The sequence below is a fragment of the Danio rerio genome, chromosome 22, assembly GCF_049306965.1.
Source record: "Danio rerio strain Tuebingen ecotype United States chromosome 22, GRCz12tu, whole genome shotgun sequence".
In the NCBI taxonomy this organism is placed as follows: domain Eukaryota; kingdom Metazoa; phylum Chordata; class Actinopteri; order Cypriniformes; family Danionidae; genus Danio; species Danio rerio.
In genome coordinates this window covers 41218499-41242272 of record NC_133197.1, presented here as the reverse complement: position 1 = coordinate 41242272, position 23774 = coordinate 41218499, and the positions used below count along the sequence as shown (strand labels likewise).

The window sequence follows — 23774 nt, the reverse complement described above, 5'->3', positions numbered from 1 at the left end:
ATTCCTAATGCATTTACACTCTTCGCAAAGATACTTTCTGCCTATACAGCCCACACCCTTGATACCATATTCACATATACCCCCCCACCCTTTACTCTTCATATCACTATTGACAATATTTAGCACTCATAATGCTCCAATGCTGACTATCATTTGTACTTCAGCTATAGCAGAGTCGCTCCGCCGAGCCTCATTCTCCCTCTGCACCCCCCCCCCCCTTCTTCCCATTTATAGATGACACAACCGCCCTGTCACACGATTCTGATTTAGAGATGCTTATAGCAGTTCTTGCTCCACAGGTATCCCCCAGATCAACTCCCAGTCACTCTTACACAGGGTGTCTCCGGAGTATCAGAAGGTGTTGGGGGCTGATAAGTCAATATAGAGGAGTTTGAGGGCTTAAAGTATTAGAAAGTCTTAGATTCATTAACAAGGTAATACATTTATTGTTGTACAAGGTATCATCGTATGCTAAAGTTTGACTGTATTCAAGCCGTGAATATCAGGATAATAGGTAGTTACGTAATCAGTAGAATTCTACTAAGGTTTGACAGCTTGCCGCTTGTTTACTGCAACACTATCAGTCTGCAGCTCTATAGGTGATGACCTGTCGAATCGGCTAGATTTTAATCTACATGTGTCTGCATTCGAATGTTTAGTTGGATTAATTTGTTACATTTTAATATTTAGTAAATATTCCGTAAGATAAATCTCGCCAGCTTTTTTGATTGAAAGAGATGATAAGGTCTTTAAATGTGTGGGAAAAGTATTAAAGGTGTTGAATTACTTCTCTTATTTCTGTATACTGTGTTTCAGAATATGAGCAGCCATCACAGAAGTACAAAGGGCAGCAACAAATCCAGATCCTAGGAAGGTGGTCCCCTGATGCCTTCAAGACATGCGTCCTAGCCACTGGCCCCCCAAAGAAGCCCAGATGGCTCTTGTCAGCCATAATCCCACATCCACTCAAGGGCGAGGGCATGACCCAGCCACCTTACCTTCTTCTTTTTTTTCCTTCTAGCCTGAGTAACACTCAGTTTCCTCCCCCAGCCACATAGGTAATTGGAGTTTCATCCAAGCCTCCCGTCACCCCGCCACCCTGGCCGTTTCCGCTGGAGTCTTCACAGCCCCCTCCCATTTCCCCGACTCCTGCCGGACCCCGCCCCCCCCCCTAAAGCTCTGACTTCCGCAGAAGTGTTACCCCGAGCTACGACCCCCGCAGGGGTCAGTCACTGCCCCCCCCCCCCCCCCCTCCCCCTAGGCCACTGAAACTCATTATATATGTATATCTATGGACTTTCGTTTATAGATATATATTTATATAGAGCGCTGTCACTCCCCGCTCTATCTCCAGTCGGAGTGTTCCACGAGCATCGACTCCAGCAAGAGTCTGGCCAAACTTGCCACTCACCCTCTAGCAGAAATCTCCACCGCCCAAATCACACTTCACGATTTCTGCTAGAGATGGCAAAATAAAATAAAATAAAAAATTGCTGCACCCAACTCCTGCAGCGCCCATTCTGACTCACAGAAGTCTCCTGATCACCCCTCCAGGCCTTAGATTACCCCATTATATATATATTTATATACTCTCTCATATATACATATATATTTATATACTCTCTCATATATACATATATATAGCGCTGCCACTTCCCTGCTCTATCTCTGTTTGGAGTGTTCCTCAAGCATATTTCTGACTCTTAATGAGCCAACCCCGCCCACCCCTTATGGCCCCCCTTCACTAGTCTCCACCCAACCCCCTCCCCCGCTCTGGCTTCCACAGGAGTCAGTTTTAAACTTTGCTCCAACTGGAGCCCCCTACTCTTTCTTCATTCCTTAATTACTATATCCAGCAGCCGGATATAGTGAAAACTTTCTAGCTTTTTGGGGGAAATTCTTTGAAATACTCGGCTGCTGTCCCGAGCTAGAGGCATTTTTTGGGGAGCGATCGAGACCTACCTGATCTCGGTTCTCCTGATATGCTTCTAGACCGGGCGGGAGCCCTGGGCTCAAATATCTCCGAGCTCAGGGTTCTCTCCCGGGACAGCATGCCAAACCTGCTGTAAGTGCCAAGCATATCTAAGTGGGAACTCTTGAAAGACAGCGGTGCAGAGCTCGAGCATCATATTCAGAAAGACTCGAGGCTGTAATCACTGACAAAGGAGCATCAACAGAGTCTTGAGCAAAGCCTGTGAACACTGATGTTCAGGTGATCTTACAGCTGCTTATGTTTAATAAATCTGCTGCAATTTCTAAAACTCTCTTCTCCACATGCTCATTATGGGGGATTGTGTGTAGAATGTTGAGGAAATAAAGGAATTCACTCCATGTTGGAATAAGGCTGTGACAGAAACTGAAGCGCTCTCCACACTTCACAGATGCTCTGTCTCTTTGCTGAAACAAATCAGTCCTCGTGTTGTTTTCCTAGGTTTTATAACTCTGACAACATTTCAGCAACATGGACACACGGCCTGGGTTTAAAGTTGTTTAATGTTTGTTACGGCTTTATAAAAATAATAATAAAACCAAGGCCTTGAGCTTTTTTACATAAGGGGGTAAAAAAAGAACCTTTTCAACCCAACCAACATGCCAAATACAAATATAACACTCTGAAAAAAGGAAATCAATGTGTTTTCTTTTTTACATGTACATGTGGAAACCTGGAACTGCGCCATCGCTATCATACAACAGACAAACCGAGACGTTCAGCTTCAACCCTGAAAGTGTTCAGCCCAGTTTACCAGCCACCAAATCCTCCCCGACTGGGACGATAAGCGTCTCCCTGGAATGAAGGTTTGCCTTGCCAGTTCTGGATGAAGGTGGCCCGGTGCATCTGCTGCACGTCCATGCCATAACGAGCCCCCCACAGGCCCGCCGCTGAATGCTGGGCCAGGTTGTTCCAGGACATCTGCACGTTTTGAGCGGGCAAGAATCCTCCCAGCACTGGAGCTCGGATGACTCCTATGTTGTTGGAGAGCGTGCAGTTCACCAGAGGATGTCTGAGTCCAACAGCACCGCTGTTAGATACAAATCTAGGGTAGCTCAGACCCATGGAGGCTCGTGGAGCTGGCATCAAGCCACCCTGCTGCTGCAGCGCTGGATAAAAACTACCCATGCCGTAAGAGGAAGTGCTGGGCCTGGGAAGGAACCCGCCGCTTGTGTACGTGTTCTTGACTGAAGCGGTGGAGGCTTGAGCGGTGTCCGCTGCTGAGGTCTCTGGAGCGCTGCTCAGCTCGTGTCCGCTCTCAGCATTAGTGTTGGGTTGCTCCCAATCTCCGGGATTGTCTGATATCTCGGCTGGTGGGATTGCCACAAGCGTAGACGAGGCTGGTTTGATTCTGCCAGCTGTTTCTCCTCGCTGATCTGCTTCACAGCCGGCTTCAGCGTGAGATGCAGCAGAGGAGCTCGTCTCAGTGTTCGCAGACTTCATTTGATTTGAGCTATACGAGGCTGGCGTCTCTGGCAGACTGTGGATTTCTGGAGAGCTCAGACAATAGGAATCTGGCAGAGCACTGTGAGCGAGGAAGCTCTGGTGAGGGTCCACCTGAAATGAAGTTTCAGAAGTCTTTGCCAGCTTCTTAGAAGCCTTGAATTGAGAAATCGCTTCGCTGAGAGCTTTAAAGTCCAGAGCGTTTGGCGGCTCAGAGGTTGTCGTGTGCACAGGAATGCTGTGCACCTGATCTGGAAGAGTGTCTTCAGGAACAGAAGGATGGAAGTCAGCTTGTTGGTCTGTAAGAGCGCTGGTCATCTGAGATACTGGGGCAGATACTGTGTTATCTGAAGAATCCTGGTTGGAGTCCAGAGACATGCTATCCTCTCCCACTACAGGCACAAGAGAAATGTTACAGGCGATCAATGAAACGGTTCAACACCGGGAAACTCCCAAACTGAGCCCAAAAACAACAGTTACAAGAGAGGTTCAGCATCTCTACAACAGCATTACAGAGACAAACGGTCATGCTCATCACACTGCAGAAGATGAATACAGAGAATGCTGATGCCCTGATGCACACGCCAAGCTGAGGATTCACAGCTGAACTCACAATTATTCACACTCTGTTTTATTTAAATATTCTCCAGATGATGTTGAGCAGATTGAGGAAATGTTCACAGTGTGTCTGATAATGTTTGTTCTTCTGGAGAAAGTCTGATTTGTTTTATTTGGGCTAGAATAAAAGCAGTTTTTAATAGTTTAAACAGCATTTTAAGCTCAATATTATTCACCCCTTTAAGCTATATTTGTTTTGGATAGTCTACAGAACAAACCATCGTTATACAATAACTTGCCTAATTACCCTAACCTGCCTAGTTACCCTAATTACCCTAGTGAAGCCTTTACATGTCACTTTAAGCTGTATAGAAGTGTCTTGAAGAATATCTAGTCTAATTTTATTTACTGTCATCATGACAAAGAGGAAATAAATCAGTTATTAGAGATGAGTTATTAACACTGTTATGTGCAGACATGTGCTGGAGAAATCTGCTCTCCGCTACACAGAAACTGAGGGAATAATAAACAGGGGGTGAATAATTCTGCCTTCAGCTGTTCAGTATTTTAGACATTTTCCAAAGACAGCAGAATCTGCGAGTTGATCAGTGTGTCTGCTTTTGAAACATGTTTATTACTCAATAGCTGTTCAGTTTATTGCACAACTAAGTTCAGCTTCAGATTCATACAAATCTATAATATTAATTTACAATAAACTCCATACAGCAAAGATCAGGAGTCCGATCATGTCATGTGTGTACACATATCAGTGCTTTATATGGGAGTTGTGGTCACAGAAACACTAAACACACACACACACACACACGAGCGTGTTTCAGAGATTGAACAGTTGTGTGAGGACGCTCTGTACACCAGCTGAAGCTTACAGAAAGAGAACAGAATAAAGGTGCTGGGTGACCTGAGGAACGGCAGCATAATCCATCATCCAAAAACACCTGAAGAGTATTGAACATCAGTGAGCATCAGGCTCGTCATGTTACTGATGAAATGATCCACTAAACTACAGAGCCAGAGCAGTCTCAGAACTAACACACTTACAACATACACCTTGCACATCTGTAAAGAAGATCAGAAATATTTTCACCAAATCAATTAGATCTGCGCATTTTTGAATCATTTTTTTAATTTACAAGTTGGATTTGCATATTTTAAACTTAAAAAAAATATATAAAAATTACAAATTGAATTTGCAAATTTTAATTTTTTTGTAATTTATGAAGTGGATGTATTTTTAAATCTTGTTTTAAATTGATGAACTGAATTAGCGTGTTTCTGAATTGTGTTTCGAGTTCACGAATTGGATTTGCATATTTTCAAATCTTTTTTGAATTTTTTAATTAAGGTTTTTCTATTTTAGATTCGTATTTTGAATTTACAAATAAAACGTGTATTTTCAAATCTTTTTTGAAATTACAATTTAGATGTGTAGTTTTAAATCGTGTTTTGATTTTACGAATTTTTATTTTCGTATTTTTGAATCACGTTTTGACTTTACGAATTGGATTTGCGTATTTTTGAATCACGTTTTGATTTTACAAATTGGATTTGTGTATTTTTGAATCATGTTTTGACTTAACGAATTGGATTTGCGTATTTTTGAATCACGTTTTGATTTTACAAATTGGATTTGCGTATTTTTGAATCACATTTTGACTTTACAAATTGGATTTTTGTATTTTTAAATCACGTTTTGATCTTACGAATTTTTATTTTTGTATTTTTGAATCACGTTTTTACTTTACGAATTGGATTTTCGTATTTTTGAATCACGTTTTGACTTTACGAATTGGATTTGCATATTTTTTATTGATGTTTTGTTTTTGAGAATTGGATTTGCATATTTTTAAATCAAGTTTTAACTTTACAAATTGGATTTTCGTATTTTTGAATCGTGTTTTAACTTTACAAATTGGATTTGCGTATTTTTAAATCACATTTTGATTTTACGAATTTTTATTTTCGTATTTTTGAATCACGTTTTGACTTTACGAATTGGATTTGCATATTTTTAAATCACGTTTTAATGTTACGAATTGGATTTCGTAAACGTGAATTGTGTTGTATAAGCATGTATAAGCATGTTGTTGAGCATGTATAAACTTTACTTTATAAATATATTATTTTTGAGACTGATCTGGCTCCATTTTTTTTCAGATTTTGCATAAATCGTTAATCAACCTCCGTCCTGATCAAAACTATTAAATAGTTTAGAAAAATACAGCATTTTAACTCTTTAATGACCAAACTCATAAATGAGGTAAGCGATTTGGTGGGAAAAAAACACCCAAAATGACGAGTTTTCAAATGAAAAGTAATTGTGGACGGTATGTTTTAAGCTCAGTCTTGGACGTGTGTGAGATTATTCACAACATCGGCTCTGATGCTTTGTTAGATTCTCAGTTTTTCTCCCTGATGTTCTGCTGCTGGCTGTTTTTGCCTGATTGACCTCCATTATAAGCACATTTGATGGTGTATACAGTACATGCACAGTCTTTGCTTTTGTTTACTCCATGTAGTTGTGAGAGCGGAGATGCATATTTGGATTTTCTCAGCCTCGTCAAGGTGAGTGTATAAAGGTTACTCTCACACACTCAGACACACACTTTAGTTTGCTGTTATACTCCATATTAAACCCAGAGATTAAGCCTGTATCTCCACATCTGAAGGGTTAACAGTGCCAGCTGATGACCCAAGAGAGAAAACCAGCAACAATCAAAAATGCCTGATCAGATGATGGCTTTGTGATAAAAATGTGGTTATAATGGAGGAAAACAGCACAACAGTGAAATACGGAGAGGATATAGAAAATGGATGAAAAACAAAGACTCAAAGCCAAACGCTGTTCCACATCCACGACTGATAAACGTCAAAAAATCCAGCCGCACAGTTACTTTAACATTGATGATCTCAACCGAATCGGTCAACCTAAACTTGCTGATTTAGTCAGAAGACGTGTCTGCACAGAAAACATGTAAGCACACAACACATCTGCAGCTCAGAGTGTCTGAAACATCGTCATGATTCACTTCCTGAACACAGTCGACCATCTACAGGTCTGAAATGCCCACAGTCCTGCGCACCATGCAAATCAAGCGCTCGTCTTCAATAATATATCTAGGATGATCACATTTTGCTGCTGACCTGCACATCTCACGTGGAAACAGTGATAAATAATGACATTATTATTAGGACAAAATAGACATCTGATAGAAAACGGGTGAACAGTACATTAAGATGGCCGTTTATAGGCGAGCGTGGCTCTATACCAGACCCTGATCACAAACACAGTCTCCAGGAGCAGTGTCTGTGTTCAGTTTCTACAACAGATCTGTTGATCCCGCAACACTTGGAGCGGCTGTTCCTCCATGCGCTTCCCCCATTTCAGACGTAAAGGCTTTGCCTGTAGATTTTACAGCCTCCTCCTTCTGTATGGTCTCATAACGTAAAGCCTCTTTGTCTTTAGTTCACTACCTCTTAACCTGCTCCGTCTGCTGCGGTTATTCTCTATTCTGAATGTGTCTCGCAGAGTTTTAGCTGGCTGTTCCTCTATGGTGAATAATTAAGAGTGTTCAGAAGACATGGAGGGATGGCGGAGGCAGCAGATTCCCAGTATAATCACAGTGAGAGTTAGACGTGCACTTGTGGATGCTGTCAGGTGGTTTACACTGATCACTTACATGACGCTGGAGCAGGAGCAGGGTACAGGTCAGCAGACGGAGTGTCGTCCACGTTTTCTCCACTGGCTAAAGAGCTTACTACAAACTTTACATCATCAACATTAGCAATGACGACTCCACTGCTGGAGTAATGAGGGAACATCTCGAACTGGAAGCCTGTGGGGCAGAATTAAACCAGCATTAGTTAAGACAGCCAACTAACTACAGCCTTATTCATTCCGAACACTGGCAAACACTGCCTCACTGAGTGTCAATGTCGTTGCTAAATGTAGGCAATAGGCTGTAAGGCTGCACATTATACTGTATGCTGAGCAAGATCACTGCATGGTCAGCAGCACCTGTTAGAAAGATCAGATGTCGTTGTTTGATGAATCGTGCCTGCAGGTCCACAAGGCAACCAAGGTCAGGTGCTCGGTGTGATGGAGAGTCACAGTCATGGTACGACAGAATCTCAACGATATGCCTCTTCTCATATTCGCGGAGGATCTCGTACAGCTTCAGAGCCTCGCTTTTGAGTCTGGAGGAACAACAAACAAAACAGCCACAGTCAGTGGTGCATTCCCTATAGATAACTGTGTGTGTGTGTGTGTTCAGGAAATATGATAGCTGTGTAAGATATTACTCAAGTTATTTTGTTAGTTAGTCGAGATCTGTGAGGGCTGTACTGCTTTACACAGCGGTTGGACAATGAAACTGAAACGCCTGGTTTTAGACCACTAATTCAATAGCATGCTGCAGGTCAGGGGTGTCCAAGCTCAGTCCTGGAGGGCCGGTGTCCTGCAGAGTTTAGCTCCAGCTTGCCTCAACACACCTGCACTGATGTTTCTAGAAAGCCTAGTAAGAGCTTGATTAGCTAGCCCAGGTGTGTCTGATTAGGTTGGAAGTAAACTCTGCAGGACACCGGCCCTCCAGGACCGAGCTTGGACACGCGTGGTGTAGGGAATCCTTTTGCAGCCGATACAGCATCAGTTTGTCTTTGGGATGAGAGTTTAGTGGTGGCAAACCTGCTCTGCTCTCGCAGCTTCTTGTGAGATTTGAAGTGAACCCTCCACCTCCAGGGGCTCTGAGGAGAACTGAGCTGCTCAATGCACTCGAGGATGTCTTGAAGTTTTTCTGAAGACAGAGACAAAGCCTTGCTGAAACGTGTTCGCAGATCAAACCTGATCTTAGTAATACACCAGACTGGATAATCAGGTTACCTGCTGTAATGACGGACGGATTCAGGACATCCTCATCTGACACAATAAATCCTCCGGCCTGAAAGAGCTCATTGTATGTGTGGTTCTGGATGTCACTCAGGTTGTCTACACCAGCAAAGCTCACAGACGGATGCTTCTTCAAGGAAACTAATGAAGGTATCTATGGGTGTAAAACACAACGTCAAGAGCAAGCAAACCACACTGACCTGCTGAACAGAGAGAGCGTCACATGCACAGGACTTGATTCTTGACTCTATTAAAGGAATGTAGACTTTATAAATAAAGAACAAACATATAAACTTGATTAATGATTCATATTTAAAATATAAAGCTTTTTTATTATGATTATCATCTCAGTATATGCTTATTATATTAAATGTGTATTATTGTACATCCTACACTACCTGACAGAAGCCTTGTCGCCTATGCAAGTTTTAGGAACACAAGTAATATCTGCTCTTCTAGTTGATGATTTGATGATGAAGTGTCTCTATGAAAGGTGAAGGCCTCTAGATTTTGCTGATTTGAGCTCAATAAATCTGATCATGTCTTGATGTTGACTGATTTGATGAGGACAGTGCGCTCTGACTCTGCTCAGACTAAAGTGTCATCACTGAACAGAAATAATGTCCAGTATAGAATATAAAGTCCTGCTGCAGTGGAGACAGAATGAAGATTGTGTCTGACTCCATCATGAGCTCCACAAAATAAATAAATAAAAATAAAAACACCTAACCTGTATACCTAGTCATGATACACCATTCTCTATTTTTCTTCCAAGTAATGTAATCAAACACTTTCTGTGAGGAGTGAAGCGCTGAGCAGTGATTTACCTTGTGGACCTGTGCAGCGATGTCCATGTTCTGAATGATGACCAGTAGTTTATCCTGAGTGCTGGTTTTTTCAAGGAAGCCATGAGGGTCACACTCCAGATCTCCCAGCTTCTTCAAGTATTCCTGTTACAAAAGTCAAATAACACAACGGCCACTTGTAGCAATGTGTAGCTGACAAATATGCTGTAAAAAATGTTTATTTTTTTAGCAACAATAAATATATTTACGCAGTTTGATAGTTTGAAGTCAGATGCTTAAAAAAATAAGGGGTCACTGACTTTATCAGTCGTTTCACTTTTTATTTGACACGTTTACTGAACTGTACGGCTAACATGTCCTGTGTTCAGACATGAAGAAAGACAGCTCTTAATCATATACAAACAGCATGAACAAACCATCTGGACATTCTTCATCTTCATAGGGAGTTTCTGCAGATGTAATACTTTTAAAGACCTTTTTAGGACCAATATGAATTCTTCCTCATAGCCAGTGTAGAAGACCTTTACTTGCGCCATTAAACATGTAGAAATTTTGTTATTTCTCAGCCACGATAATTTATCAAAACGAGCAACTCTAATCATGTACATGTATGTAAAGCTTTAATAATAATAATAATAATAATTCCTAGGGCTGTGCAATTTATTGAAAATCCGATTTCGATTTCGGCTTCTAACGATTATGAAAAACCATTAATCGAGATAAACGATTATTCCATTATTTAGCGCCCCCTGTCCAGTTGTCCTCACTTGTTGCTCTTACAAGCGCGAAAGACTGCATGTTTATGTGTGTGCGGCGCGCAGACTGTCAGAAGCATGCGGTCTGCACTTGGTCTCATTCGCACATTGTGACGAGCAGAGCGCACACATCTAAAGTCATTAACGTGAGCACTTTAATGTTCAAATATGTGTCAAAACGCAGTGTTTAGTGACTATTCATATTAACCCTCATTTAGTAATAAACAAACGAGTTGAGAATCAAAAAACAGGAGAAAGCGAAACCATTAAAGTGACAGAGCACTGCTGCCGCCTGTTTCATCATGATTAATAAAACAACGAGAAAATCCCTCTCTGCTCTTGACTGAAGACTTTTGTAGCTGAAGTGTTTTTCTTACGGTGAAGATGCTGAAAGCACAGTTTGTTTCATGTTTTTATTCTATTGTATTTATTTCTCTTTCCTTTGCAGGGAGGAAAATAATATATGCAGTTGAAGTCAGAATTATTAGCCCTCCTGAATATTAGCAACCTTTCCCCCAATTTCTGTTTAATGGAAAGAAGATTTCTGAACATAATAATCATTCATTTCTAATAACCGATTCATTTTATCTTTGCTATGATGACAGCGCATAATATTTTAGTAGATATTTTTTTAAGTACAAACATTCAAATTCAAAAGTGTGATTCAAATGCTTAATTAGGGTAATTAGGCAAGTCATTATATAACAGTAGTTTCTTCTGCAGACAATCAAAGATATATATTGACTAAAGGGGCGAATAATATTTACCTTAAAAGAGGTTTCAAAATATTTAAATTTGCTTTTATTCTAGCCAAAATAAAACAAACAAGCCTTTCTCCAGAAGAACAAACATTAGAGGAAACACTGTTAAACTTCCTTGCTCTGTTAAACAACATTAGGGAAATATTTATTTTTTTAAAATTATCAGGAGTGCTAATAATTTTGACTTCAACTAATAATCGATTGGAATAATGATGATTCCAATTATGAACAAAATAATCGTGATTATGATTTTTCCCAAAATCGAGCAGCCTTACTAATTCCTTACATTTATATAGTGCTTTTCTGGGCAGTCAAAGCGCTTTTACACAATGGGGGGGATCTCCTCATCCAGCAGCAGTGTGCAGCATCCACCTGGATGAGGTGACGGCAGAACACACACCACACAGCAGCTGATTGGTGGAGATGAAGCCAATGATGATATGGGGAGGGTTGGGAGGCCATGATGGACAGAGGCCAGTGGGCAGATTTGGCCAGGATGCCAGGGTTAAACCCCTACTCTATTTCGAAGGACATCCTGGGATTTTTACCGACCACAGAGAGTCAGGAGCTCGGTTTAACGTCTCATCTGAAAGACGGCGCTCACTGAGCAGTATAGAGTCCCTGTCACTATACTGGGGCATTAGGACCCACACAGACCACAGTTTGGGCGCCCCCTGCTGGCCTTAAGCAGTTTGTGATGCATTTTGGGAACAGGAGATGAGCCCCTGGTCTAATGCTCCACCTGGCTGGAGAAGCCTGTTCTCGAAGACTAATTATACGGGTAGCACACTCATTCTGAAAGCCTTCAGCAGAATTCAAATCAGCCATTTTAATCTGGATTAATTACAGTGAGATAAACCTAGATTAAAGAAAAACCTCTATACAAATTAATTTAGCATTAACTTTTGGTAATGTTTAGTCTGAACTTGCATGTAAAGCAATAATAAATCATAATAAAAATAAACATTACCTTTATTTCCCAGCAGACGTCACTCTCCTCCTCCAGGGAATGGATGTAGAAGTAAACCGAGTTCTTCTGCACTCCTTTAAGGATCTCCACCAGGTTAGTGATCATCTCAGGCTGCAGCTGATGGATGATGCTGCTGATAGCCGAATGCGTGTGGTCCACCGAGGTGTCTTCAGCAGGGACAGCTGAGCATGACGTTTGACCCTCATCAGCTTCCGTAGTCTCCGCAACTGAACTACCACTGACCTCATGTGAGCCTCGGTGTCGATCATCCATGGTGCTTGCTTCGGTAATCTGCTGGGCCACTGAGTCCTGCTCTAATGGCCAAAGCTTTTGGGGCAGTTTGTGGGCATCAGCCAAACCTGACTGACGCTGTGCTTGAGTTGCTGGCTCGGGGAGCGCACTGGAAGGCAAACATGGTGTCAGGTGGCGCTCGAAGCTTTTGCTGGGTTTAGTGGTTGAGGATGAGGAAGCACACACGCTGGAGGAAGTATCAGGGACTTCTGAAGGATCTTCTGTAGGTTGAGAGGAAGACGACACATCTTCTTGTGCTTCCTGGTGTTGATTTCCATGAATGAACCTCATCATGCTATCATGCAAAGAGCTGACGTAGGTACCGACAGGAAAGGGAGTGGTAAAGTTCGAAATGTAATCAGAAAGAGGCGGAACCGGAGCCTGAGGGGGTTCTCGTGTGCTCTGATTGTTTAAGCATGACACATAAGAAATGTTATTGCCCCTCAGGATCTGCTCGACCTCACTGGAGAATCCAGAGATGAGCTCATCGACGATGTGATCAACACCAATCAATGATGCGGCTGCATCTGCAGGAGCTTCAGTCGAAGTGTTGACTGAAGGGGTTACAGGCTCATCGTCCTCAACCTCTGCCGTAGTTTGCACATCCAGATCCGCTACGGTGTTGCTGCTGTCAGGCTGGTAAGTGGGAGACAGATCCTTAATGTCAGGTGTGTTGTGTGTCGATACCGTGGGGCTCTGAAGGAAGCGTGGGTCTTCAGGATAGTCCTTCTTTCTTTGGGAATATCTCTCGGTTTTCAGACCTAAGCAAATCAACGATATTTTACAGTACATTTATGTCAGCTATAAAGATGTGTGCTGAGATTTTATATAATATATAGTCATCAACATTTTAAGTGCAGCAAAAAAAGGTTTTCAAAATTGTTGCGAGACTGAAGAATCTATATTAATGATCTAGGCGCAAAGTCTGAAGCTCACGACGTGTCTGAATACACTTTTACAATTTTAAGGATGAGAGAATCCTCTCTGCGCATGGCGCATGGTCTTACAGGGCTAACAGAGTTCTGGGTGTGTTAACTTGCATTAAACCAATCAGAGTCTCGTCTCTCATTCCCTTTAAAGGGGAAGTGAAGCACTCAGTCAAGTTTACCTTGTTTGGTACATTGGATTCCACTTTACTAAAAATATATTGAACAAACTCGATTAACGTAAGCATTTAGCAGTAAACGCCGTGTTTTACTATAGATTTTAGACCTAGGGCGCCGTCATCTTGTAATGTCGCTGTGTCTGACGTCACGGGGTTGGTTGAGTTCCCTCGGCTGAACAGATACAGTTAGCCCAATGTGTGAAGTTGTAGACGTGGAGCTGCAGCAAATACAAGCATCAGATGTGTGTCTAATATAAAAGTATAGATATTTATTCTATTTTTCTTTTTTTCCCCTTTTAACTACCGATCTTTTGATGCGCTTTGGGTTTTCACCATGATTGCAACAGACTGAACACAGAGACTGGACAGCCTAATTTCACCCAATGCATGAAGTTGTGGATGAGCATCACAAAAATGCTGCAATTACAACAAACACAGGCATTTAAGTGTCTTCTGTTGTGTATTTTTCTTATTTTAATACCTCTCGTTTGTCTCACGCTGCTCCAGCGCTGCCTGATGAGGGGATTTACATTCAGACTAATGCAGCGATTAAAGTCATACAGGACTTCACACTTCACTAAGTAAATTCTGTGTGGGTTATGCCAAACATATTCTCTTATCAGGTCGATCAACTCGATCTCTCAACATGTATGAAGGATAAAACCTGCCATGTGAAACCCCGCGCTGATCTCAGTTTGGTTTGACCACGAGCAGAGGTGAGGGGGTGTAGCGGTGAAAAGTGAAAGTACCCGCCCCTATTACGTCAGCACCGGACCTGGTTGAAACCACAGGCAGTCAGGTAACCTGATTTCCAGAGGTTTTTCTTTATCTAATCTGGTGTGTTACTAGACTGTTTGAATTGTGTTTTGAGCATAACCTGCATTAAACCAATCAGAGTCTCCTCTCTCAAACTCTTCAAGAGTCAGTTCCGTCGCTCCATGGTGCATTTGCTCTTTACATGTTGGACTTTATAAGTGTAAAAACTGAACACTTCACTAGCGAAAACACAGTTAAACAGAGCATCTGCAGCGCGACGATAAAGAATGAGCCTCCTCCATTCAGCCTCTTTACCTTTACTTACACACATGCTGCACCCCATATGGTCTAAAAGCTGACAGATGGACAAATCTAAGCCTGTGTTTAATAAAACTAATATAAATATGCAGATAATCAATAATACTGCTAATAATGATCACATTATACAAAAGCAAATTGTCATCAATAAACTAAAACAGCCCCCTGAGAGGAAGAAGGCATGGAGGTGGGGGGGTTACATTTATGTAGGCTGCGAAATAATATGTTTTGTCAAATTTTAATCCTTTAATTCTTTTCCATTTGTGAAGTTATTTGTGTCCGTGGGTTCCCTCCACAAGTCCAAAGACATGCGGTACAGGTGAATTGAGTGAGCCAAAATTGTCCATAGTGTATGAGTGTGTGTGAATGAATGAGTGTGTATGGGTTTACAGTGATAGACTGCAGCCGGAAGAGCATCCGCCACGAAAAACATGCTGAATAAGATGCCAGTTCATATCTCTGTGGCGATTCCAGCCGAAAAGAAAATAAATGAATGAATGAATGAATGAATGAATGAATGAATGAATGAATGAATGAATCAGAAAGCTTTTAAAGGGTCACGAAACACCAGAACACATGTGTTGAGCTGTTGCCAGTGGTATATGTGTCCCACACTGCTAAAAACACTATTAGGACACCTATATTTCACTCAAAAGTGTAAATCGGTTGTTTTTGCGTTATTTCAAGCAAATTCGTACTTCCTGTTTGAAACGAATTTTTGAAGTTGCGTCACGGTCATGACATAATAGTGTGTATTCCAGCGTGCAGACTGGGCGTCTGTGCCAGAGTGAGTCTTATTACGTCTTACAGTGTGATGCATTAATGCATGAGTAAAGCTTGGGTCAAACCAATCAGCGCGCTCTATTCTGCAACTTCATTAATATTCATTAGTGTCACTGTTTACACCACAGACGCCACGTTGTGTTGGCAAAACAAGCGTGGAGTGTTGCTTTTATAGTTTGCTGCCATTAAGTTTCGTTTTCATTTTCTCTCTGTGAGAGCTCAGAGTCACGCGTGGATTAACAGTGTACGCGACGCTCGACAACAATAATTTACGTGTCCAAGGAGGATTATTGTTTACCTGAGAGCTGTTCTCATCTGCAAACGCTGAAATCCGGATTAGCTTGTAGTCTTCTCTTCATAAAGACGCGGCTCTAGTTGCTGGTGATTGTCCTGTCTCTACAGATTTGGTAAGTGAGCGACCAGTGCTCTTTGTTTATTCAGTTTGTTCGTATCGAATTAAGTTAACTATTGCACTGAGTGCAAACTTGTTAGCACCGCATTTTGTGACCGGAATAACACACGCGGCTTTCTGACGCTATCTGCCGTGAGCATCTAAGTTTCCGGGAATTGCGGAGCTTTTTTCTCTCATTCGCCGTGCGGTATCAAACATTGCATGAAAAATACACGCTTAGAGCAGTTCCTCGAATCAAATATCGCGTTTGTCGCGAGGGGCATGAATGAATTCCCTGAATGAAAGAGCCAAACTGCAGTTAAAGTCCAACATTTAATAATCTGGCAAATAATTCAACTACAGATGTCCATGTAGGTTAAACACAATGACTGTAAAAAATACACCATCACTTTCTCGTGTGTGTATTTTGACTGAAACTCGCGCGTGCCCAAATAGACACTCCCACACCATCCCACTTTAGTTCCTCCGACACTCCCCCCTAAATAGAGCTGGACACGCCCACTTTTCTGACTTTTTCCGAAGTAGAGGTGTGAAAACACCCTGCTGAAACGAGGGGGTTTCATGGCCCTTTAAAGTTAAATGTTGTTTCAATCCTATTTTTGCAAAAATAATTTGAATTTAAGATGACTTTATTTTCATTATCATTCAGATATAACAAAGGCATTGTTGCATAAAAAAATTAAACAAAATACTTATTCTGATGTACCTAGAACTAGTAAGAACTAAGAACTAGTTGTTGGTATGATAATAGCAAAAATTAAAGAAGAAGACAATTGGGTGCAGTTTGGGGCTGTCCTGCGACTCTTCAACAGTGTTGTGTTGTTATAAAGATGTATGTTTGCTACAGTGAATGAGAGTTTTGGTTTCCGTCTGCTGTAAATGATGAATGACGTATGATGATAAACAGCTTATTATTACAGTTTAGAGTATTTCTGATTTGTTCAGTTTATAATATATTAATCTCGGACTTTACCTGTGATGGGTATTAGTACCCATGGAATGGTCTTTTCTCCGAGCAGGTTAACGCCACGCTGCTGTCCTCCAGAATCAGAACAGGGGCTAAATGCTTCTAAACTACTCAAGCTACCAGCGGTCTCCTCCTGCAATCACAAAAACACCATCAAAACCCCCGATAATGCTGACTTCACAACATTAAATATACACACAACACAAAGATAATGCAAACACACAAAACAGAGGAGAAACGGTGATCATCAACAAACTGTGACAATGCTGCATCTTCTGCAATAAATAAACACAGTCTATTTATCTCATCACAAGCCATTTAATAACAGTGTTTATAGGAAGGACTCGCGGTAAATAGGAGTTTATTGAGTCAATAAGCCGGCATTCACTTAATAAATATTAAAATTGACACTGAATATGACATTGCAGATTTCATAATGCACATTTTACACTGAGGTGCAAATACTGGCCACAGCTTCCACCATGCATAAATCAACTTACTGCTGATAAAACTACTGTACTTCAACCTTTAGTTTGAACAGAACATGTCAATTAAGATTTAGTGTAAACAGCATGATGCTAAGAAAATACAGCCCTTTACACGCAGCCTGACGCCTCTAGTTATGTTGTGCAGTTAATGTAATTTCCATCTATTCAATTTGGTGCAAACAAGCTGCTGCCAAAATGAAATGGCAGGCGGTATTCTTCCTTGCAATGATATAGATGCTTTTGTGTTTGGTAAGAGCCCTTTAATAAACCTGGGTGCTTGTTCCATTGCCATATAGTCTGATTTCTGATCAGCTGATTGAACATCTCACCTACCCAAGAATAAACTAATTACTAATATAAATAAAATGTCGTGACGATGCATCAGAATACTGTCTAAATGCTGTTAACACTGCAGCACACTATAGCCCTGCTCACACTGATGCCCTTTATAAAGGCTTTTTACAATGAAAGCATCCACGTGCACACTCGTCTCCTCTAGCCCAAAGTAGGGCCCTCGGGTCAAAGTTGGCCCACTGAAATCTTTGATTTGGCCCACCATCCCATCTGAGTAGACCGTGAGAATAGGGTATATGCAGAGCTAGTGTTTCTTCCCATACTGATAAACTGTAAGTGAACTTCTTTCTTTCTGATGCTGTAATGTCATTAAAACACAGTCAGTTAAGCAGACTTCAGCATTCATGGAATTGCTCAACCCTAAAACAAGATGAAAGCCGTTACTCGCATGCACCCGTCAGAATCGGCAGGCGCAGAAGCTTCATTGAATATACTGGGGTTAAATAACTGCTCATATTATAAAGACATGGCGGGGAAATGTAATGTAATGCACTACTCTCCATTTTTGAGGGTCGAGAACCTCAGGTTAGTGCGAATGGAACCCAGGGGTGTCCAAACTCTGTCCTGGAGGGCCCGTGTCCTGCAGATTTTAGCTCCAACCCCAATCAAACACACCTTGGGGAGCTATTCAAGCTTCTACTAGGTATACTAGAAACTTCAATGCAGGTGTGTTGAAGGAAGTTGGAGCTAACTGTGCAGGACACCGGCCCTCCTGGACTGAGTTTGGACACCCCTGGGTTCCATTCGCACTAACCTGAGGTTCTGGCCCATTCCTCCTGCAGAATTGCTGTAACTGAGTCAGATTTGCTCGCACACGCTTTTTCATGTCTGCCAACACATTCTCTATAGGATTGAGATCAGGGCTTTGTGATGGCCACTCTAAAACATTCACTCTGTTGTCCTCAAAGCACATGTGAACTCATTTGGCAGTGTGCTTAGGGTCATGGTCTGCTTATTGGCATTTCTTTCAAGGTGCGTGCTCAGTAGTCACGTTTTAATCTTCATACCAGACTTTTTTTAGCGTTATTGGCAATGATGTTCGGTCAATAAACACAGATTACCCTCTTATCAGCCCAGCTCTAGTACACTCTTAAGATACACCATTTCAATCTGTTAGTTTTCAGGAGAGACAGAGGTAGGCACACAGGTTTGAACTGACAGCAGACTGCACGCATGTCAGCTTGTGAAGGTGTAAATGTGCAGGTGATTTACCTCAAGAGAGTCAGTCTTCTCGGGTTCACTCCTGAATCGTTTCCTCAGGTCAATGTCCCGGTCAGTTGGAAGGCCGAGTCTTGACATGCTGTCGAAGAGCGCTGCATCAGATCCGTCTATAGTGTCCTTCATCTCGGTGTCCTCAGAAGACGGAGCGGCACCTCTGGTCAGAGTGTCTATTAGCTTGATGACCTCTAGCACCCCCTGGGCCTTGTCTTTGCGCAGGTCCGTGTCGAGGCTGGTCTTTCCAAAACTGTCCAGCATCTCAATGACTTTCAGTGCACCCTGATTCTTGTCCTTCCTCAGGTCGGTGTCCTGAAGGCCAGCGCTGCTCAGGACAGTGGTGAGGGATGGGGAAGTCTGCATCTCACCTGTTGATGAACACACATCATTAGATTATTGACCAACTGCAGTCGACATGCAGCTTTTGGAAATTAACCAAATAAACAAATAAATATAATAAAACATAATAAATAAAACACATATTTGTAGAGCAGCCCTGTTGACATGAATGTTTTCATAAACTTTAATAGGTAAAACTGTCTGAGATAAGAACAAAAGCAGCTGATGCTTCACTGAAGTATCTTAATACAAAATATTAACCCATTTTTTTTTAAATAAATGTATGATAAACATTGCCCTCCCCGTGCATAAACATGCAATTCACTACCTGAGGTCAGACATACTATCCCGTATTTTAATTTGGTCTCTTACCAAACATTAATAAAATGATTAATGGGTCAAAATTATGAAAGCAGGCCAAGTTATGTACAAAAACAAACCAAGCGTGCTCTATTGATGACCTCTGCAACAAACTAAATGACCATACAATCAATCTGATATACGGTATCTGTTACCTGTAACAAGTTTGCTTATTTATCTATTTATTCATTCATTCATGTATGTATTCATGTATGTATGCATTCAGTCATTCATCTATGTATTTATGTATTTTTTATTTATTTATTTATTCATTAATTAATTCACTTATTTATATATTTATGTATTTATTTATTAACTTATTTATATATTTATTTATGCATTTATTTATTCATGTATTTATTTATATATTTAAGTACTTATTTATTTATTTATCTATGTATTTATTTATTTATATATTTATGCATTTATTTATCTATTTATTTATGTAATTATTTTTTGCATTTATTTATTCATTTATTTATGTATTTATTTATATATTTATGTATTGATTTATTCATTTATGTATTTATTTATTCATGTATTCATCTATTTATTTATGTAATTATTTATGCATTTATTTATTCATTCATTTATTAATGTATGTATTTATTTATTAATTTATGTATTTATTTATGTATTCATTTATTTATGTATTTATCTATTTATTTTTGTAATTATTTATTTATTCATTTATTTCATTCATTCATTATTATTATTATTATTATTCATTCATTTATTTTTTATTAATTTGTATTTATATATATATATATATATGTGTATGTATTTATTTATTTTTCTAATGTATTTATGTATTTATTTATTCATTTTAATATTTGAAGATTAAAATAGTTATAACAGTTTTAATGCCTTTAACATTGATGATAATCACATTTCTTCCAGTTTCTTCTATTCAGAAAGTGTTCTGATGTGGTAGAGGACTCGACCGGTACAGGACGCTCCTCACCTTCTTCAGCAGTGGACTGATTTCTGTGGCGTTTTGAGCTCTCTTCATGGTCGTCCAGATCCACTTTCCTCTTGAGCGTGCAGGTGTCCTCCACAGCTTCTGGACCTGCGGTGTCTCCCTGCGAGTCCTTTCTGTTCATCTGAATGAGTTTCAGTAGCTCTTTTACTTTCACTGGGTCATTTTGAGAGGCTGCTTTCCTCGTGCTCGGCTCAGACGGAAACTGGAGCTCCTCCACCTTTTTCTTCACGTTTTCTTGAACCATTGTGTATTTGGCCGGGTTGAAGATGTAGGGCCGCATGAAGCTCTCCCAGTTTGTCTTCTGCCTGGGGGCAGGGAACAGCTTTTCCCTGACGTCCAGTTTGGGATCATAGTCAGTCCTAATGCGCTGTACAGGCTTGCCTTCACGAAGGTTAGTGAGGTAGTCGTAAACCTGCTGCTCTACGGTGGTCCCAAGTTCAGCAGGAGGGTCACTGCGAGACTTGCTGAGAGTGGAGTGGAGAGCAGAGATGAAGGAGTCATGCTGAGGCATCATGGAACTGTGATGATCCGACGACACAGGTTTGCAGCTCTCCGAAGGATTTGAAGCTTAACAAAACACAAACACTACATTATTAATAGTAAATGACATATATAAAACACTACAACAACAACAAATGATCTGTTACTGCTTCATTATCAGAAACACTGAGCTCAAAGGCTCTGATTCTGAACACTTAGGCTCTTAAACTGGGTCTGAACATTGTCTCCAAATACTCACAGCTCTTTAACGTTCCGCGCTTCTCGCTGTAAATAAAAAGTGCTTGCATACTGGACATTTTCCAGCCATTTCGCCGCTCTGTAAAATAAAAATCATATGGGGAATTTCAAATATCCGTTTGCTCATGCCAAGATTACACCATCACTAGATCTTACCACTAGAATTGGCCAGTTGACCAGCAGAGAGCAAGAAGAGAAACCCTCTGTCCTTCACCATATTCACCAACACCTGCAGTGAGTAGACCAAAATCAGTGAAGAAGCAAGAGATGGAGCCATGCCAAACAGTGAAGCTGCCCAATCGACACTCACCAGACCCTCCTCCTCCAGCTTCTGCATCAACAGCCTCAAACTCTTCGGAGATTTGTCTTCCTCCACCACGTCAAACAGACTGCAGACCATGCCAGCTTTAAACACTGGAAAACAAACAAGCATTGCACATCTCGAATACAACTCTAACATACTTCAAGCAGTGTTCCCCCCACCATTAAAGCAGTGTTCCCCCTACCATTAAAGCAGTGTTCCCCCCACCATTAAAGCAGTGTTCCCCCTACCATTAAAGCAGTGTTCCCCTACCATTAAAGCAGTGTTCCCCCAACCATTAAAGCAGTGTTCCCCCTACCATTAAAGCAGTGTTCCCCTACCATTAAAGCAGTGTTCCCCCCACCATTAAAGCAGTGTTCCCCCCACCATTAAAGCAGTGTTCCCCTACCATTAAAGCAGTGTTCCCCCAACCATTAAAGCAGTGTTCCCCCTACCATTAAAGCAGTGTTCCCCCTACCATTAAAGCAGTGTTCCCCCTACCATTAAAGCAGTGTTCCCCCCACCATTAAAGCAGTGTTCCCCCTACCATTAAAGCAGTGTTCCCCCAACCATTAAAGCAGTGTTCCCCCTACCATTAAAGCAGTGTTCCCCCTACCATTAAAGCAGTGTTCCCCCAACCATTAAAGCAGTGTTCCCCCTACCATTAAAGCAGTGTTCCCCCTACCATTAAAGCAGTGTTCCCCCTACCATTAAAGCAGTGTTCCCCCCACCATTAAAGCAGTGTTCCCCCTACCATTAAAGCAGTGTTCCCCCAACCATTAAAGCAGTGTTCCCCCTACCATTAAAGCAGTGTTCCCCCTACCATTAAAGCAGTGTTCCCCCCACCATTAAAGCAGTGTTCCCCCTACCATTAAAGCAGTGTTCCCCCAACCATTAAAGCAGTGTTCCCCCTACCATTAAAGCAGTGTTCCCCCTACCATTAAAGCAGTGTTCCCCCAACCATTAAAGCAGTGTTCCCCTACCATTAAAGCAGTGTTCCCCCAACCATTAAAGCAGTGTTCCCCCAACCATTAAAGCAGTGTTCCCCTACCATTAAAGCAGTGTTCCCCCAACCATTAAAGCAGTGTTCCCCCTACCATTAAAGCAGTGTTCCCCTACCATTAAAGCAGTGTTCCCCCAACCATTAAAGCAGTGTTCCCCCTACCATTAAAGCAGTGTTCCCCTACCATTAAAGCAGTGTTCCCCCAACCATTAAAGCAGTGTTCCCCCTACCATTAAAGCAGTGTTCCCCTACCATTAAAGCAGTGTTCCCCCAACCATTAAAGCAGTGTTCCCCCTACCATTAAAGCAGTGTTCCCCCTACCATTAAAGCAGTGTTCCCCTACCATTAAAGCAGTGTTCCCCCAACCATTAAAGCAGTGTTCCCCCTACCATTAAAGCAGTGTTCCCCCAACCATTAAAGCAGTGTTCCCCTTACCATTAAAGCAGTGTTCCCCTACCATTAAAGCAGTGTTCCCCCAACCATTAAAGCAGTGTTCCCCCTACCATTAAAGCAGTGTTCCCCCTACCATTAAAGCAGTGTTCCCCCTACCATTAAAGCAGTGTTCCCCCCACCATTAAAGCAGTGTTCCCCCTACCATTAAAGCAGTGTTCCCCCCACCATTAAAGCAGTGTTCCCCCTACCATTAAAGCAGTGTTCCCCCTACCATTAAAGCAGTGTTCCCCTACCATTAAAGCAGTGTTCCCCCAACCATTAAAGCAGTGTTCCCCCAACCATTAAAGCAGTGTTCCCCCTACCATTAAAGCAGTGTTCCCCTACCATTAAAGCAGTGTTCCCCCTACCATTAAAGCAGTGTTCCCCCTACCATTAAAGCAGTGTTCCCCTACCATTAAAGCAGTGTTCCCCCAACCATTAAAGCAGTGTTCCCCCAACCATTAAAGCAGTGTTCCCCCTACCATTAAAGCAGTGTTCCCCCTACCATTAAAGCAGTGTTCCCCTACCATTAAAGCAGTGTTCCCCCTACCATTAAAGCAGTGTTCCCCTACCATTAAAGCAGTGTTCCCCCAACCATTATATAAGGGAGGAACCCGCCCCCACAACGGCTGTACGCGCCCCCTTGAGGTTGTATTATCGACAAAGTTTTTGTTAAATAATTATATAAATAATATCTTATTTACACAGCAGCATGTTATTTCTGTTCTGCACTCGCGTCACAGC

The 23774-nt window shown here is 41.5% G+C and overlaps 1 protein-coding gene across 3 annotated transcripts in view; it reads right to left on the bottom strand.

Annotated features, from left to right (window-relative positions):
- Positions 1-2475: 2475 nt before the first annotated feature.
- Positions 2476-23774, bottom strand: part of tasora (transcription activation suppressor a) — a 35820-nt gene continuing 14521 nt past the window's right edge. The window contains exons 11-23 of one of the 3 annotated variants that reach the window (XR_012398001.1): positions 21605-21708; positions 21451-21523; positions 21296-21373; positions 20539-21123; positions 18873-19243; positions 16825-16951; positions 12187-13238; positions 9722-9844; positions 8889-9048; positions 8694-8802; positions 8028-8206; positions 5742-7845; positions 2476-5665 (exon numbers count right to left, since the gene is read on the bottom strand). Coding sequence is in view for 1 of the 3 variants with exons in the window: in XM_073937669.1 (XP_073793770.1) it covers positions 2741-3825; positions 7690-7845; positions 8028-8206; positions 8694-8802; positions 8889-9048; positions 9722-9844; positions 12187-13238; positions 16825-16951; positions 18873-19243; positions 20539-21123; positions 21296-21373; positions 21451-21523; positions 21605-21708 (4202 nt within the window). In the remaining 2 variants the exon portion in view is untranslated. Of the gene's footprint in view, positions 5708-5741; positions 7846-8027; positions 8207-8693; positions 8803-8888; positions 9049-9721; positions 9845-12186; positions 13239-16824; positions 16952-18872; positions 19244-20538; positions 21124-21295; positions 21374-21450; positions 21524-21604; positions 21709-23774 lie in introns of all 3 variants that reach the window. The other 2 variants (XM_073937669.1, XR_012398002.1) reach the window with 2 other exon arrangements.